Source organism: Trichogramma pretiosum, unplaced genomic scaffold, assembly GCF_000599845.2.
Source record: "Trichogramma pretiosum strain Unisexual culture from Peru unplaced genomic scaffold, Tpre_2.0 scaffold12, whole genome shotgun sequence".
Taxonomy (NCBI): domain Eukaryota; kingdom Metazoa; phylum Arthropoda; class Insecta; order Hymenoptera; family Trichogrammatidae; genus Trichogramma; species Trichogramma pretiosum.
In genome coordinates this window covers 966,007-984,530 of record NW_019641690.1, presented here as the reverse complement: position 1 = coordinate 984,530, position 18,524 = coordinate 966,007, and the positions used below count along the sequence as shown (strand labels likewise).

Here is an 18,524-nt window from a genome sequence, read left to right as displayed (position 1 = left end):
AGCTTCGGACTCTCGCGTACGCACGTGCGTGTTTAACTGATACTGATCCCTCGACCTCGTTTAGCTTCCAACGTTTTGTTCGACTCGGCAATCTCTAACTGGATTTCTTTACTTCGACTACGGAGATATTGCTGTGTGTCAAACTTGATATTTTTAACAAATTAAAACGATACATCTAGAGAGAATTTTCGGGAAAAAAGGCTTTTCGTTACTTCTTCCTCCAATAATTCATCAATTTTGAGCTTTTTCCAATTCAACACATACATATTTTTTGGCAATTTTCCATTGCAGCTAATTTTGACCAGACGTTTTTTTTTAAACTCTTTACCTCGTCAAAGTAATAAAATATCAAATATATTGGAAATATTTAATGAACCTGAAAAAGTCTGGAATTTCCTTTTAAATCATAAAAATAGTTGTCGAAGCTTTAACGAATTATAAGACAGTAGATCGTTCTAGTTGATCAGGAAAAAAATCGTATAACAATGGACAATGTGACGTGGAAACAATTAGCTGTCTCTATTACGTACTATATACTACACGTAATGTGCAAGTAATTAAATTACATGTTAAAGCTTGCAAGCTCGCTAGGCTAAGTACACGTGCTTCATATTAAAATAACGAACATGAAAATCTAAAAGCATTCAAAATTTTGTAGTAACATCGAGAACGTAAAATATGAATAGCCATTATTTATTCTTGCAAAGTATATTAAAAAAGGAGCAATTTTTCAATATGATTGGAAAAGTAATAACGGTCTGTAAAGTATATGAAATATATTTACCTCAATAATATATTACATATTTACCTTAAGTGGCATCGAGTTTTAATAACTGATGAAATAAATAAAAAATGCTCAAAGGCCATGATTTGAGATAAATAAAATGTACGCTGATTCGATTATTAATTAAATGTAATCGAAACATATCGTACCGGTATAAAAATAATCCGGAGAGGTTCTATTAATACTCAATAGTATAGATACTTGTTTAGGAAAGGTTTACACTTTGTTGAAAAGAATTACATTCATGGGAATAATACTTGGGATGTACAAGTGCAAGGTAATTTGTCCAAAGTTATGCGATACGAATTCTTATATAATAAGCTTAGAAGCTCGGATAAAGGCTCGGGCTAATAAGACGTTCAAGAGTCGACGAGTGTTACGTTAACATCGCACGAGATGTAAGCTTAATTTTAGCCCTCCCCTCGGGTAATCCCCATAAGCATAATAGGGAAAATCGACTTTCCTCGGAGCTTTCCTGAGCCACCTGTTTTCCTTTTCCTGTTATACACACGTCATTTGCTTGCGCCAAAGGCGATAACTCCGCGAAGGGGTGGCTGCTGCTGCCGCTGCCTGTGGCTCTCTCGCGCGCGCAATGCCTCGCACAAGGCAAAGAGTATATCGCGCGCGTTCGGCGCCGCTGCTAGCTATGCGACTGCGTCGGCCAGAGAAGCTCGCGCCAGAAAGCATCTATTCGACACGGCCCTGCGAACCGAGCGGCAGATTCGTCGACGTTCGCCGAGCAGCAACAACGGTCGCCTATTATTTTAGTTACAGGCTTGTGCGCGTTCGTCTGATTATATGTACGAGCTGTTGCTGCTGCTGATGCACATGCCGAACGATCGCTCGCGACTGCATGGGATAGTGCTAAAGTGAGTACGCGTGTGTGCGTTACGAGCGTCGGTGGCGGCGGCGGCGGCGACCAAGACTCGATATGAGCCGATACTTTTTGACAAAGGCCATTAAAATCGTGAAAGACCTTGTGAAATAGCTGCGAGGAAAAGGAGAAAATGTCGGAAATGAGTGATAATTTCGTTACAACTCTTTTCTCCCCGAGTACCAAGAGCTATCGGTCATCCGGAGTGACGACGCTACTCAATTCTCATTGCTCCACGTGCGAAATTTGCTCCTCCCGATTCCACTGAGGAGCAATTAGTCATACTTTTTTTATCTTTTTCCATCGATAGATAAAAGAAATTAGATATACGTCGACAATTTAATTGAGTTTTGTTCCTGAACTTGTTGCAAATTTGATACTATCGACTTAATTGATGAAAGACTAACGAGTTTCAAGACACCGTAGGAGAACAAAACTTCATACAGCTGTATCGGTTCAACTTAAAGGTACGAAAGACTTGATTGAATATATTTTTTTAATTTTTCACCGCGCTCCTATTATCGTAAACTCACAACGTAAACTCGAACATTTTTTTAAAGATACACGTTGCATCTCACTTTAAATCACATGGCGAAAAGTAGTTTTTCATTAAAAAACAATTCACGATTCATATGTATTCTTTTTATGGCATAAAATATGTACCGTAAAAACTGAAAATTGTATTAGGGTTGGTAATTATAGAATACATATTGTAGGTACTAAAATGTAATAATATTTTGGACAGGAATGAATTTCTTTGTTTTTATTTATTTTAACATATGAATATTGCGTGCTGAAAATTGGTATGAAAAATAAATATATTTCAACCAAAAGTATTATAAAAAATAACACTCTATTAGCAGCAAACTTTTTTAAAATGATTTTATTTTATTTTTTTTTTAATTTGCATTTTCGTTATTAGGTAATTAAATATATTGAGCATTGAACATTTCTGACGATGTTTAATATTTTATGTTTGTATAACAAGAATTAATTTATTTTGAACAACGTTTCGCACATTTAAAATGTATCATAATAAATAAATCTCAGAAAGTTCTGAGGTACGAATATTGACGTCGATAAAAAAGAAAAATCTCTGAGATTTTTAAAGCTTGATCACTCTGCAAAGAGCGTGATTGTTACTTGAAATAGGTAAGATTAAGGTATGTTTTACGTATAGTTTGAATTACGAGTCATTAATTGTTTCTCGTTTGTAAAGAGTGGACTTAAATACTACAATCTGTTATTCCGATACATTAATTGCATTTGTAACAACGAATTAAATTAAATTAACCTACTTGAGTGTATCATTGCGCTTTCAAGCATCGAATTTTCTGGTAACGAACAAAAAAATATTTTTTCATTAAAATTAGAGTTCCTCGATTAAATGAAAATTTTTCAAGATATTAAACTTTGCGAACAATATGCAAATGATTTTTAATGAAAATTTTTCAAGACCTACCAATGTATATTCGATAAACTTAATAAATGCTCATAACGGAGGGTGGTATGCTTACGAAAATTGAGGAATCATTAGCAAATCTTTGTTTTTGTTGCATTTTTTGTTTCAAGATGTAATAGTATAGACGGAAATTATCCTGTTTGTTTGCCTCAACGTTATTCAATTAAGTTTACTTAGTAATCATCATCTGAGTTGACATTTCAAACAAAAGATGTTCAACAGTTAGCTTCAACAATATATACACATGGTATCCAATTAATAGGGATATTGAGTCGCACTGATGGCGCATTGATGAGATACTCATTACTCGAAAAGTCAAGTTATCACCAGATTTATTCAACTTATGTTGTTTGTATAGTTTCTCTATTTTCGTCGATCTCATGCACAAACAACGTTTGTATCTACTATTCTATATCTTCTGAAATGTCGAGATCATTATTCAGAACGCCGTTGTCTAGAATCTGATGGTATCATTTGAAATTTTAACAGCGTACGAGCTATTTTCGCGAGTTACTGGAAAATAATTAAATTGCAGTCTGGAAATCGAGAGATGGAAAGATTATAAAATAGAATAATTACGCCGTGATATGCAAATTTTTGGTGTATCGCGCCGAGCACGATGGCCATAAATCATCGCGCGAAGATATTTTACGTTAACATGGATGCTTTACGTGCGGCATACACAATACGCAAATACATGCGCGAAGAACATCCGGGGGAGTAAAGGTAAGCAATGGACCGAAGCGATGCGTTCGAGTGTGCGACGCGCCGTACGTCTACTGCTACAGCACACTGATGTATAAACATATACTCGAACGCTATATCGTTGACTGGGCGCGCGTCCATCGTCGATCGCGATCTCGCTACACTGCCAGAAGATTTTCTTTCTTCTACGCCGCGTGTAAATGCCAGATCTCGCACTTTGAGTTTTATAACTCGCGGCTCCATTTCCGGCGGCGCGAGCGCGACTAAATAGATAGAAGAAAAAAATCGACCCGACTCCCTCCATAAATTCCCTGCGAGCTTTTGCGTGGAGCTGTTTATGCTCGATTTCACTTGAGCTATTCGTACGAATTTGCTCGAATCTCCATAATCTAAAACTTTTGGCCGCGCGTTTATACGAAGAGTGTATTGTATGAATGACTTTTACCATTCAGCTGCACTTTTAGTGCTTTATTTTCATTTTCATTTTACTTCCCGTTTTACCCTTTACATTGTTGTATGTGTCGAGGTATTTTTGATATTAATCCGGACCCGTTATTTGTCTTTTTCAGCATCGTAGTTATGAGCATGAAATATTAATTAAATGCTACCTTAAAAAAAGAGCCGTATAATTTTATTACATCATGCATTTTTAAAAAAGAATATAAGTACAAAATGAATTTCTTAGGAATGTGGAATTTTAAATTTCAAAAAAGAATTAGGAAAGACCTTTTATAGCCAAGGAAATATTTATTTGAGATTCATCGCATACGTTGTAAAAAGGTAGTTGAAGCACAGCTGTTTGAATAATCAGAGGATAACAATGAAAGCAATTGACTATGTAAGAATAAAAGGAAAAGCGAGACTCGGGCTTGCAAAGCACATACAAGGAGTTGTTAACTCGGAGCATCAGTTACCTTCAAATTTGCGCGGATCAAATGTTCGGCCGGAGAATGTTGGCGCGCGCGCAAGACAGAAAGAGCTTTTGTATATGAGAGTTAAGATTCTTAATTGCAGAGGCCACGCGTAAGAAAATTGGATGACGTCAAATGTTAGGGCTGGTGTGAAGCATATATAAGAGCTGTAAACAGCCGCAGTCGAGACCTCTACGCCGCCCACAAACAGCGCTCGGGTGGTTTAACGCGTTGAGAAAATAGGGTATCAGATAGCAAGACCCCTTGATTTATGTTCGCTGGCTTCTCTAGGTAGATCTGCGCGCACTTCGATTATCATTCCTACTGTTGATATTCAAAGTGTCACCCCGTACATGTTTTGTGCCTCGCTATTTATTGCCCACGATTTCAATATAGTCCTTGTCAATAAGTCTCGGAATCGTGACTTTCGAATCGCAGTATTTTATCGTTCTGCTTGTCGTAAAAAAAAGATATTAAAAAATGTCTGTCATCCAATTGTAAAATAAATGTCATCATAAAACGCTAAAATATTTTCCCTCTAAGCACTACGTTTTTTTTTTATGAATGTCAAAGGTCGATTTCACAGGAATACTCGATATCTTTGCTTTCACGAGTCTATGCACCAATTACGTTGAATTTTAGCGTCTTTGTAAACCATATTAAACAAAGAAATATTCATGTCCACGTTTCCTTTGACGTAAAAAATTATCCTTCTCTTATTTTATGAGTATTATAATGCAACGAGCTTGATTAATAAGCATATTTTTTTTTATCATTTCGCTGTCATTAGCGTGTACATCTCAACACATCACTCTACGTAAAAAGTGAAAAATTATTTAGATCATTGCATTAAGCTTACCGCTAAAAGTTATGCAGATGCATTCGTGAATCCCTAGAAAAATTTAATTAAGCAGAAGAAAATTAATGTTGAATACTCCAGAGATAAAATGTTAATGAAACCAGCTAAAGTACAAGCTTATGAACGGCGTCCTTTGTATGCTTCGGTTAACACCCGAAGTTCATCAAGGATAGATTGAAGATAAATATATAAACAAAGCTACTGGCTACGAGTAAACTATTTTACAATTTTATGATAAAAAATCTTCATTGTGCAATTTTCTACTGCTTCTATCACCTATAGATCACTTATTGATTAATACCTAGTAGATTGAATAAAATCATTTTTTAGTCCAACTTGAAATGGATACACTTTTTCTCACTGGATTACATGAAATTTTTCAACATATTAAAAATTTAGCAAAGTAAAAAAAACGATTTTTACGCTAAGGAAAGTTTATCATTTTAATTCTAATTTTTGAAGAGATGCGATATTTTTATGTATAGATATTGTCTCATTAATAAGTTTAATTAAACATCAAATACTTACTATATATGATAATAAACTGCGAATTAAAATCAATAAGATTAGCAACCTGTGGTTAATGCATTTAAAATATTCCGTTTGGTCTAGGTTACTGAAAAATGTATAAAATTCTAGGAGCTATAACGTTTACTAATCAAATCGTTGTCTCTGACAGTTAGATGTACAGATTTTTTAAGATCATGAGTTTGAGTGCAAAAGTATTTAGTAAATTTCAAGCGAGGGTTTGTTTGCGATCGAAGACTGCCTTGATTGGTTCGCAGCTTCAACATTTCAATCAGTTTATAAATGCAGTATAATCTGGAGAAAACAGTAAAAGCTTTCATAAATCACATAATTTTTAAATTTACATAATGAAGCCTATAAAGGAGGTAGTAATATAAATGTAACGACTTTCATTTTGTTTGTTCAATTATAAAAACGAATTCCTATGTTACTGATCAGATTTGAACCAATTTGAAAACCATCGGTAATTGCTTTTGAAATAATAAAAATATAAATAACAATCGACTTTCGATTCAGACTTTTATCAAATCCTTTATCAAATGTATGAAGATGCTACAATTATGATTTTATGTAACTGGTATTGCGCAATAAAAACTATTGAAAATGGATGACATTACTTGTTTAAAATTGGGCTTTCTTGGAATACATTTTCTACAGCTATAATCTGTTGCGCAATTGAGAAACTAATAAGACGATTGCAATCAGTATTGGGAATAAATAGAGCTGATGAGAAGGAAGTTTGCTTGAGTTTAAGATTTAATTCCGTCGCTTGGTTTAAAGAGCTTACGCATTTCTTGACAGAATCGAAAGCTCAAAAAAAGTCTTCACCCAGAGAAGCCAATGTATTTTGCGCTACGATTTGAATGGCGGGGAAATTTATAAATGGTTAGCGTTACTGCAACAAAAAAAATGTTGTCAAAATAACTTGCATTGTGCAAGGAATGGATAATGTTTTTTATAAAAATGTAAAGCGTCGCAGCAGCTCGGAAAATCTTGCGATGAACTATTTACTTATTAAACTTATACTGAATAAGGCTAGATGGCAGCTGCTTTATCGAAAATTCGCAGTAATAGAGGTGTTTAATGAAGCGAATGGGTGGCTCTGAAGGAAAATGGGTTTTGCTTCAAGCGCCAAGTATATATAGCTTTTCTCACGCGCCAAGCGATGCAATTGCATTTACACTTGGGTTAGAGGGGGTGGCGTCGCGAGCAAAAAAAAAGTACGTTAAATCGGAAAAAGGTATAAGGAGCATGAAATCCGGGCTTAGATATAATTTATAAGGTGAGCTGAAGACATTTTATACTTCGCCCGTTGTACGTGCAGCTGAAAGTTGCTCACCGGAACCAACAGCACAGCAAGCTTATAAGTACATCCGCCTTCATGTAGATGAAATTGTAATATAACGTATTGGAAGAGAGGAAGGAAAAGCTTCTAAACTTTTAGAGCTGGCGCGGGAGCGATAAGCGGCTTGTTTGGACAAAGATAGGCGGAGACCAAAGAGAGCCGGGGCAAAGGAAGAAGAAGAAGAAGAAGAAGAAGAAGGAAGAAGGAGCATTTGACATGCAGCTGTTGTTGGCTGCCAATCAGTTTATCGAGTTGTCGTATTAGGACTCGTGTGTGTGTGTGTGTGTGTGTACGTGTGCACCTGCGACGCGGCGCGCGGGACAAGTCGCTCGCTCGATGCACTCGCCAATCTCTTACAAATGAAATAGCTCTGTAGGTGCGCGGGAGCCGAGAGCGAAGGGTATAAACGACGGCCAGAAGTAAGTGCGCGCCTCTGTAAACAGCGAGTCGACCGAATAACGCACAGCTGACACAGATAGTTCTGCCCGCGCGCTCGCTGATCGAAAACTAACAAGTGATCGATCGACGCGTTTCTGTTCTTTGGCGCTGCCGCTGCTGCTGCTGCTCTTCATACTCACTAGGGAAATTGCTCGGGTTCTTGCGTGTGTAGCCTTCAAAGAGGATTTTCATTGCGACGAGGAAAGATGCACTCGGCCACTCGGAGCTCTTCTGGTTCGCGCGCGCGCTGGACAAGTGCGGCGGACTCGGGGGCAAAAAGTGAGCTTATTCACGCGAGCACTCGCTGTTATTTTCCAGCTCGTACTCCTCGCTCTCTTATACCTACGGCTGCAGCCGCCCCTGCGTGTGTGCGGTGCGGTGAGCTTGTGTTATTGTGCGCACTTATTTCTTATCTTATATAGCTATTGCTTTACTTTTGCTTCTTCTATCCCGAGACTTGCGCGCTCGGCAACTCGGCAGATAATGGATCGCCTGCCCGAGTGGGCCATGTAACCAGCAGAAATAACTTTCTACCTTTTCCCAACGACAATGATCAAACTTACCTGTACTGCGACCAACTGCTTTTTACGGCTCGCGTAAAAACTCACGAGACACGATGATACCTATCTCAGCATTACGGCGGCAAAGAAGATCGGACAATAGATTTTTTGATCGCACTAAAATTACACCTGATTCAGCATACAATTGAGCGCTATAATAAACTATGCGCTCGGCTCTATGTATCTTATCGTAGTTGTAAAAAATATCTCGGCATCTCAAGAAAAAAAAATAAAATTTACGCTGCACTATGTTATTATTTTCTTTATGCATTATTACATAAAGTTCATTGACCTCATCAAGCTCGGATGATTTGGAATCGCGCGGAAAAATCTCTGAACTGAAAATATTTTTCACGCGCGAGGTTTTATGTTTCCCGTTCAATCTGCATCTCCTGCACCTTTTCAATTTCTAAAAAAAATTGAATCCAATTTGAACAATTTTTTTCTCTTTTTTGATTTTTTTACTTTTTTTTTTTCATTATCTTGTGAAAAGAAGGTAGCTCCAGAGAAATAAAGTAAGTATTCTGGGAAGGACAGCAAGCTCACGAGTATCTTGGATTTTTTCCGTCAGCAAATTTAAGAATAAAGTCTTTAGGATTTCGCATTTGAGCGACAAGTGTTGAATTACCATCTTGATTCATTTTATTCACTTTCGCAATGTCATTTTAAATTCCTCATTTTGAGCTTTCCTATCATATCTCTCTTAATATTAATAAAGCATTATGGGAATATTACCATGGATTTTAGCATTGTTTATCTTCCCAGAGATAAATTAGTTTAATTTTTGCGCAAAAAATTGATTGATTCTTTTAAAAGCTTTTCACGTGCCAAATATTTTCACGATTTATTTTCGTCGTTGCGAGTTGAAAATAATGATATTTTTCGAGCATTAAAAGCAGTTTATCAAAGATACCCAATCATTGCGTAATCGCCACTGATTTTCAATCATAAATTAATTTAAAAGGTTATGAAACACTTTAGATTGCTTAATGAACGGTCGGAGGATATGAAAAATAATCTACAAATTAAAATGAATATTTTCGATAACTTTTTTAATATAAAGATGGAATTTTCGATAAAGGCATGCGCTAATCGAATTTGACCGATTGTACTGAATAATGATTCCGTAATTTCATAGGCTCGCTGCGGCCGACAGTTTAGGTGATTCGTTGGCAGCATGGTATTTGCTGATGCTGTTTCACAACATGGAAAACTAAGCCGCGAGATGCAGCAGCTGCTAATACTTGTCACTGTATTTCCAAAATGCATGAGAGTGAAACGTGGATACGCAACAGCCAATCGATAAAGTTACTCAAGAAGTATTAAAAATATTTAGTATATATTATTTAATATTATTTTTGTTTTTCACTAGAATATATAACTTTACATAACTTTCAATTCAATGTGGGTCAATGATTTTAATACACGTTTTGTGACAACTTTTAAATAAATTGATTTCGCTCTTACGTTACGTGAACTGATACATGAATAATTTATGCACAAATTAAATTATTTTGAATTTATTGTTATATTTACGGAGTATAGTTTTTATTATTTGGCATTCTTTTTTACATATTAAACATTTAATTGGCTTTATTGCGGGGGTGGCAATTATTAAAAAAAAGCTCAGGCGCTTTCACGCAAGTTTTATTAAAAATCCACTGCTTTTATTCAAAGGCTGTCTTTTCATCAGTGTAAGGACTTTCGAAATTCGAGCAAGGACAGAAAGGGATATTTGGGATTCAATTTGAAATATTTCAATAGACCCTGTCGTATCCTTTGATTAGACGAACCATTTGCCGAGAGACAGCAAGTGCCGAGCTGAATTGTATATTCGAGGCTTAATAATGCCTCGAAAACTAGCCAGCATTGAGATGCAGCTGGTATTTACGGTCGTAAATGTCAATCCAAAGAACCGTTATGTGAAATGGCTGCAAATATTGCTAGAATCACATCTAGTCGCAAAGGGCTGAACAATAGTAAACCCTCAGGAGGATTCTGGAAACAAAAAAAGTTGCACTTAAACGCCCGAAGTTTTTACATTCATTACGACTCTTTACTATTAAAACTGTTAAAAACATACAACATGAAAGACTCGTTGGACAAACGACTCTTGAGCAGCTGAAAAAGTTGTGTAATGCTCAGTTTTTTTATAATAAAAATAAATACAGATGACAATTGTTGAGCTTTGGAAAGTAACTAGTTTACTTTGCAAGCAATAACTCTGTTTTTAGCAAGATTGCTCGAATGGAGAAGCCATTCTTGAGGAAAGCTGAGAAACAATCGGGAAGCCATTTATGCTATGTAAATTGTAAATTAAGCCGAGTTTTGAAATTCGTGCGAAGTTCTCGAGCATTGATTTAAAATGGACTTTTTAGCGTGATAATGCATTCTTCTATAGCTATTTTGACCTCTTGACCATTTGATTTTAGCGAGCACTTTCATTGAAGCCTTCATATAAATGCGAGTGTAGGTGTGTGAGAGGGAGAGACGAGAGTGGGCAGCGTAGAGGCGTGAGAGCTAGAATAAAGCGAGGAGAAATTATGCATACTAATTGAGAAGGTAAAGGAAAAAGACGACAAATTGACTTTGCTGCTGCTGCGATGCAGTACGAAATATCAGCCGCGTGCGAAGTTGTTGCTGCTGCGCCGTTGTTTGTTTTACGGTGGCTGCTGTATGGATTTCGCGAGTGTTGCAGTCTCGAGTTCAGACACACGAGCCACATCACGTACGGGCTTGGCTTTGCACGCAATATTTATTGCACGAGACGCGCGCGGGCTAAACTTACATGAAAGAGAGGCAGAGAGAGAGAGAGAGAGAGAGAGACCGAGCGAGCTTTCGATTTTGCTCCTGTCAACGGACGCGAGCGTGAAATACTCGCGTCGCCGCCACACCGACTATACATGTAAATTCGATAAACTACTCGTGAAGTTATCTTGTACATCATACGCACATATATAAGTCTATGTAGACGTCATTTATGCAGCCGCGCTCTGACTACATTATTAGTTTGTATACGTATACACTATACATGTGCACTCGCAGGCGCCTGCCTCCGCACATATATATGCTCGAGTGTGACTCGCTCCGCGGCGCGCGTATACCTATACTGCTGCCTGTGCTCGCATGCATACGTACGGAAGAGGTGATGGCCGTCTACAGTCAAAGCTCAAAAAGTTCAAAGGAATCGTCGTCGCCTGCAGGACAATTTAATTTTAGCTCCAGCCCGGCTTGTATTCGAAAATCTTCTTTTAATTAATTTATGCAGCGGATTATTCCTTCCCTTTCATCGGCTCATCTACATTAATTTCGTGCAAATTTCATCATCCCGCTAGTTAGTTCGAATGCAATTCCCTGAATGCCTTGACGGCTGTTACACATTGTCATAGAGAGTTATTAAGATCAAAGTTGCACCGAGACAGTTTGTGCAAGCTCACGAGCGCACGCGTAGCGCGTCACTTTTTTTCTTTTTTCGCGACGAACTTGGCGCCGCTGTTATTGCTGCATTACTCGATTCAATTCAATTACAGCTGCGATGAGACGGAAAGAGAAGGACTCGTGGTCAAGTCACACACACGTCGAGTGGAAAATTAATTAACAACATTTACATGCACTGCCAAAGCATCAATTTTTAATGCTACATCGACACGTTTCACCTTTTCATTTTAATGGAATTTTATGACTGGACATTCCAGAAATATTATTGTTACTCGGTAAGCAGCTTGTCCGGCATAACAATCCAATGGAGCTTGGCAAAAGCTCCGAAGAATTCCAGCTTATATTTATACGTTTTATCTTTCTCTGTTTTTTACTCTTGGGGTCGGTGGATTGCATTTCGAGTGAGTCCTTTTTTTTAAATAACGCCGGACATTACTCTTTCCCGAAATCGGTTCTACGATCTTTTCAGACTTCATATATCTTAACGAGATAACGTAATTTCAAATGGCTTTAAATTTTCCTAAAATCGACCGTTTAAACATTCATTTACACTGTTAAGATCGAATAAAAAATTAGTGAAACTAGTATATTTACAGAATTAAAATAAATATTAATATAAACCATGGTTTATTGCTTTCATCAATAAAACTATTAGTTTGAAAAAATGTCGGTAATGTAAATTTCCTTGTATTTTATTTCAGATGTACAATAAATCATGGTCTCTCAACAGTAGTCTATTAAACTCGGAAAGCTTTGACGGCTACGAAGAGGAAGATGACGACCAGTACGTGCCGTACAACGAGCGGCCCGAAACTTACGTGGTGCCCATACTGTTCGTGCTGATTCTCATCGTCGGCGTCGTGGGCAATGGCGTGCTGGTCTTCACGCTGGTGCGCCATCCCAATATGCGAAACATCCCAAACACATATGTGCTATCGCTGGCTCTGGGAGATCTTTTGGTAAGGATTTTCAGGCAGATCGGCCTTGAGTAATCAGTAGCTCGGTGAATTAGTTTAATTAGTTCGGATGCTGCTGCAGCAGCATCGACGCCGCAAAGTTGCGGCCAACAAAAGAGTAAAGATCCACGAAGTTAGCTCTGTATATGAGTGAAAGCCCGCGGTGCAAGCTGCAGCAGTGCTATACTACGGCAGCTTTTGATGAGTTGGACAAAGAAAACAGAAGCGCTTCATTTAACTTTATTTTCGCGGAATCAAAGAAACCATTCTGTCTCTCGTGTGTTTAATTTTTATTGCGTAAGCTCGCGAGCTGAGCACGGATAGGGTATAAACTGCCGGCCGCGCCGTTCGGATGAAAGCGCGGCTAAAGTGCGACTTAGCCCCGGACGCTTGTCAATTAAAAATTAAATGGCTCGAACCGAAAACTGACCATTATACGAGATCGCTCGAACTTTCCAAGCATCTTGCATAATGTATCGCGCGGAAAGAGATCAACAAATCATAAAATTAACCGAGAGTGCAAACATTTATACGCCTTTTTATTCGTTCAGTGGCGCGCGATCGCAGTGCTCTGTCCAGCTTAAGTTAATACTCGTGTGTGCCTTTATGTATCTCGTACGAGCTCGGGTTTAGCATTACGTATGGCTTTGCATAAACGTTTATGTCTTTGCATGTGTACGCGTAATTTTGGTATGCGACATTGCTGTTGTGCTCGCTATGCCGGTGTGCATACAGCAAGCAAACTTGCCTTATCGCTCATATTAAAGCAAATAATTGGACGCTCTTTCGCTCGTCGACGGATCTATTATCTCTTTGCCTGTTTGTTTGTTTGCCCGTGGCAACAGGTGATCTGTACCTGCGTCCCGTTCACGTCGGTGCTTTACACTATCGAATCTTGGCCATGGGGTCTTGCCGTTTGCAAGCTATCCGAATTCGCCAAGGACATCTCCATCGGCGTTTCCGTTTTCACTTTAACGGCCCTGGCTGCGGAGAGGTGAGATTAAAAATACATATCGTGTTTTATTTTTCAATCTGAATCGTGCACAGATTATTGCCTTGGGAGGATTTTTGCGTATGGCTTTGTTTGTATCACGTGAAAATCGTCCGAATATACGGCCGATACGGAAGCCCTTACGGATGCTTTCTTGATTTCGCTTCATCGATAAAACCTTAAATTTTCATGAATATAAAGAAAAAATAACTGATAGTGATCGTGGAGATGTAATGTTGTTTGAAAGTGGGTCGTGTAAAATAATATAGACACGATATTTCAAGTTTCGTGCAGCATCAGAGTTTTTGCGTGTCGTGGAATTCATACATATTTTAAAATGCGTATTTTAGCGAAAAAAATGGAAATGACGGAACGAAAAGTAAAAGTGAGCTCCGCTTACTCCAAGCACTCTAGAATATTTCCTCGTTTTTATGATTTCAACTTTCGAGATATTGTAAGTACAGTTGTAAATTGTTTAAGACCGTGAAAAATTGCTGCGAACTTTTAAAAACTTCATCAAAGAATTGTTATGACTTATTCATTATTTAAATAATCCGAAAACGCGCGTGTACGCGAGTTATTCCTGTTCTTGTTAAGTAATATTCGCCCGCTCGTCGCGCGGAGATTTTCGCAAAAGTCCCGAGGCAGTAAAATGTATTTCATGAAAGCATTGGGATAAGCTTGTGGGAGGTAAGTGCAGCGCGTGGCATATATGCATGCGCGCGTACCTCGCCAGTTCACGATCGCACGCAGACAAGCAAGTATGCACATCAACAGCGGAGGAATGAAAAAAAAAGAGAAAGAAAAGCGGCAAAAAGAAAAAAGGAAAAACGATTTAATACGAGCTTACAGATACCACGCAATCGTGAATCCAATTCGACGCCACGTGGCAGGTTTATCGGCCAAACCGTTGACGATCCTGACGGTGACCTTAATCTGGCTGCTGGCCACGGTGCTCGCTCTGCCCGCGGCGCTTTTTTCTCATGTGCCAGTGGAAATCTTGAAGGGTAACCAAACCATCTCCATCTGCAGCCCTTTTCCCAATGAGTTTGGTGAGTATTAAACGAGCAAAGCACCGCAGCCAATACATAATACGAGTGTTTGTCCCTCTTCGCTCATTGTACACGTACGGCACTCGACATACACTAGACCTATATATCGACGCCACCATGCATATAAACAAGCCTCGAGCTATCTTACGAATGCTTATCAAGATGTATATAAGAGCTATATAACTGAAACGCGCTCGGCGGCCCCTATCTGTCACGATCTCGTCCCTTTTTCTTTTTTCTAGCTTTGAAACATTATTCCATTGATTACCAGCCATTTCCGTGCGTCGAAAAGCACTTTTTTCCCTCCGCTTTCTCTCTCTGCCTCATTCTTTTTCTCTAACATTTTCTGAATGAATGGCTCATCTCTGTTACCCTCGAATCCGACGCGTGAGCAACTACTGATGCTCGGATTCTAACACGACGACTTTTATTAAAAATTCTTAAAATTCGGAGTGTGCCGTCAGAACTTACGCAAGGTACAAATATTTACAAGCACGTGCTACGGCGCCCGATGACGATGAAAAAACTCATTGACATTTAATAAAATGCGCATTTTTAGAAGCTTTTCCCTTTCCTTGTATCATAATCAACTCTTATTTCATTTTCAAGCTTATAGTCTTACTTTATACAGTAGTTCTTAAAGAATTTTTCCAGTACTCATGTTTTATTCATTCTTTAGCCGTAAGGTAATAGCAATCATTGCATACCATTCATTTAAATCATTAATAATTATTTAAAACAAGTTAACTCTTGAGTAGACAAACATATTTATTTATTTCAGGTGAAAGTTATGAAAAAGGAATGGTGCTTTTCAAATTTTTGGCTTATTACGCCTTGCCACTCTGCATTATATCGGGATTCTACTGTGGTATGGCTCGTCACCTGGAACTCTCCACAAGAAACATGCCAGGAGAGCAACCCGGAGTACCGCATCAGTGCGAGCAAATACGAGCTCGAAAAAAGGTCGAGTTGAGGCAAAGCACCTCCTACAAACATATACATGTATTCTTCAATCCCTATCATCAAGGCGCATTTTATCACTGCTCATAATAAAATTGCTTTTTAAAAGACCCTACAAAGCTCCTTAAGTTCTCGCGCTTCTCTACACAAGCTTTTATTGTATTACACTTCTTAACTTATTTCACTTTTTTCGCTATTTTTGACTTTTATGCTTATTTTACCATCTCCTTCAATAAATCTAAACTATCAATCGAAAAACCGAAAAAAATAATGTCAACGTTATTGATTTTAGGTCGGAAAAGTGGTTATAGCTTTTGTGATAATCTTCTTCGTCTGTTTTCTACCCTACCATGTATTTATGCTGTGGTTTCACTTTTATCCATGGTCTCGAGAAGTTTACGACGAATTCTGGCATGCCTTTCGTATAATTGGCTTCTGCCTGAGTTTCATTAATAGCTGCGTCAATCCAATCGCATTATACTGCGTTAGTGGAACATTTAGAAAAAGGCGAGTACTTTGAACATTGATAGCATTTGATCATTTTATTGAATAAGGCTCATTCAATCTTTTAATAAGGTCATTTATCTTGTTATAAAATTGGAATCCCTAATACCTTAACTCGATACAAATTCTGATATTATTGAAATTGATCTAAATTACATACAAAATATCGATCCAGGGTATTGGTTCTTCAATTAGAAGTTATCTTTAAATTTACATCGATAATGAGATGTATGTTAAAAATAAAATGAGCTGAACAATTTGTTTAATTTATCCTTATAAAATAATTAGACTTTTATACGATAGATTTTTAATAGTATCTGAGGTTCCGTTGGCTCCCAAACAAGAAAATAATGAAGTTATATTAAAGCGGTCAAAGCTTGCTCCTATAAAGAAAATTAAAATTTGAATATTAATGAAAACATCTAATAATCTACTAGGATTTCTAGATAATTATTGTGAAATTAAATAAGATCATAAGATATTATTTACAATAACAAACGATCATCGTTCTTTCCATTTTTTCCTCATTTACCACGAATGAATGATAGTTAAAACTTTTTGTTAAATGCATCCCTAACCGATTAACGAACGAGCGTCCCCATTTTCTTGACAACTTTCAACGAAATTTTTCTTCCTTCCAAAGGATAATATTGTTTACATATTTTTAAACTCGATTGAAGTGATGAAAAAGTTATATTTGTGTTAGGGTGGGGATGTGTGTAAGTGCATGTAAGCATGTGGGTAGCATCATCTCGAAACAAATTTATTAAGTCATATCAAAATAAATTGCTCATGAATACAAATGAATATAAAAAAAAAAAATTTTCGTTAAAATTTCTTATTCTTGTGTTTCGGTAACTTGAATCTTGAAATTTAATGTAGAAAATTTGAAAATTGATATTTTGATTTCCATTAAAATAATTCTTTTATACTAAGCATTTATCTCTCATAGCTTCGTGTATGTGTAAAAAAATTCTCCAAAAATATTGTATTAACTATATGCATTTTTTCCTTACTATATCTAGATTTAATCAATACTTATGTTGCTGTCTACCAAGTGTAAAGAGGACAGCCAATGCTCAGGGAAGATTTCCAAGAACCAGAGGAGAGGCAAGTACATTTTACGAAACTAGCTTCAATTCGACATATCGAAGACACACGCAAGAGCTAAATTCTAGTACTCTACTGAATTTCTCCGTTGAAAGTAAGATTGTGTGAGACAGGCTGTTCTAGTCGTTCGTGCAAAATTATATAAATTTCATTTAAGGCTTGACATTTAAAATAGATTCAAAACTAATAATTTAAGAGTATAAATGTCTAGGACTATACTTACTTTCACATTCTCGAAATTCTTCACAACTCAATACAGCATGTGAATATATTTCTAATAATTTTTAAACAAATAATTCAGCGAATGATAATGCATAATTTTTTAAGCAACATACGATTTATAGAATATCTAAATATATGATGTAGTTTTATTTTATATTATGAATGAATTTACGAAAATGATTTTTATAATTGATCAAAAAATTTACTCAAGAATATCATAAATATGAAAAATATAAGGATTAAATAAATGAAATATATATTTTTTGACCAAGGATCAGAAAGTTACTGATTTAAAGATGTTACCGAAGTCAAAGAAAAGGTGAACATTTTTTAACACGATTATTTCAATTTCAATCAAATTACACTCTAAAAAGTTTTTTTAAAACGTATCATATCTTTGGCGCTATTACTGTACTGCCAAACATGGGATGCAATAAGTTAATAGAATATGTGAGAATAATTTCAAGCGTAATCTATAAATAATTTTTGAAAAATATATACATTTCGAGTGACCTCGACATTTTCTTATTGTAAATAATCCATTCAAAGTGATAAATTAGTTACGTACTATAGACTCAATAAATTATTTTATTTTATGGATTAATAGAGTTTTATGTTGTACAAAAATAATAATTTTACAATACATAGGAAATAGTATAAAAAACATTAAATTATCAATTAGTACACTAAATAAACTATAATAAAGTAAATGATTGTTGTCAGTATTATTTGGTTACAGATTTTGATGTTACTATTAAAGTTTTTTCAAAATTTCATGGATGCCTTGAGAATAACAACATAAAATGTATCCACGTAACTCTATAT

General features: G+C 36.8%; 1 protein-coding gene across 1 annotated transcript; it reads left to right on the top strand.

The window, feature by feature from the left end:
- The first annotated feature begins 1,918 nt into the window (after positions 1–1,918).
- On the top strand, positions 1,919–17,773 carry LOC106649809 (neuropeptide CCHamide-2 receptor-like). The gene is made up of 7 exons (XM_014367439.2): positions 1,919–2,125; positions 12,606–12,863; positions 13,706–13,854; positions 14,704–14,903; positions 15,685–15,866; positions 16,156–16,370; positions 17,393–17,773. The coding sequence occupies exons 2-7, from the start codon at positions 12,606–12,608 to the stop codon at positions 17,583–17,585; spliced, it is 1,197 nt and encodes a 398-aa protein (XP_014222925.1). The 5' UTR covers positions 1,919–2,125; the 3' UTR covers positions 17,586–17,773.
- Positions 17,774–18,524: the final 751 nt, after the last annotated feature.

Bases quoted from the DNA above. Each gene is read 5' to 3' on its own strand.
- LOC106649809 (XM_014367439.2), top strand. From the start codon at position 12,606: ATGTACAATAAATCATGGTCTCTCAACAGTAGTCTATTAAACTCGGAA. The intron at 13,855-14,703 runs GTGAGATTAAAA...ACGAGCTTACAG, and splicing joins ACGGCCCTGGCTGCGGAGAG to ATACCACGCAATCGTGAATC. The intron at 15,867-16,155 runs GTCGAGTTGAGG...TATTGATTTTAG, and splicing joins AAATACGAGCTCGAAAAAAG to GTCGGAAAAGTGGTTATAGC.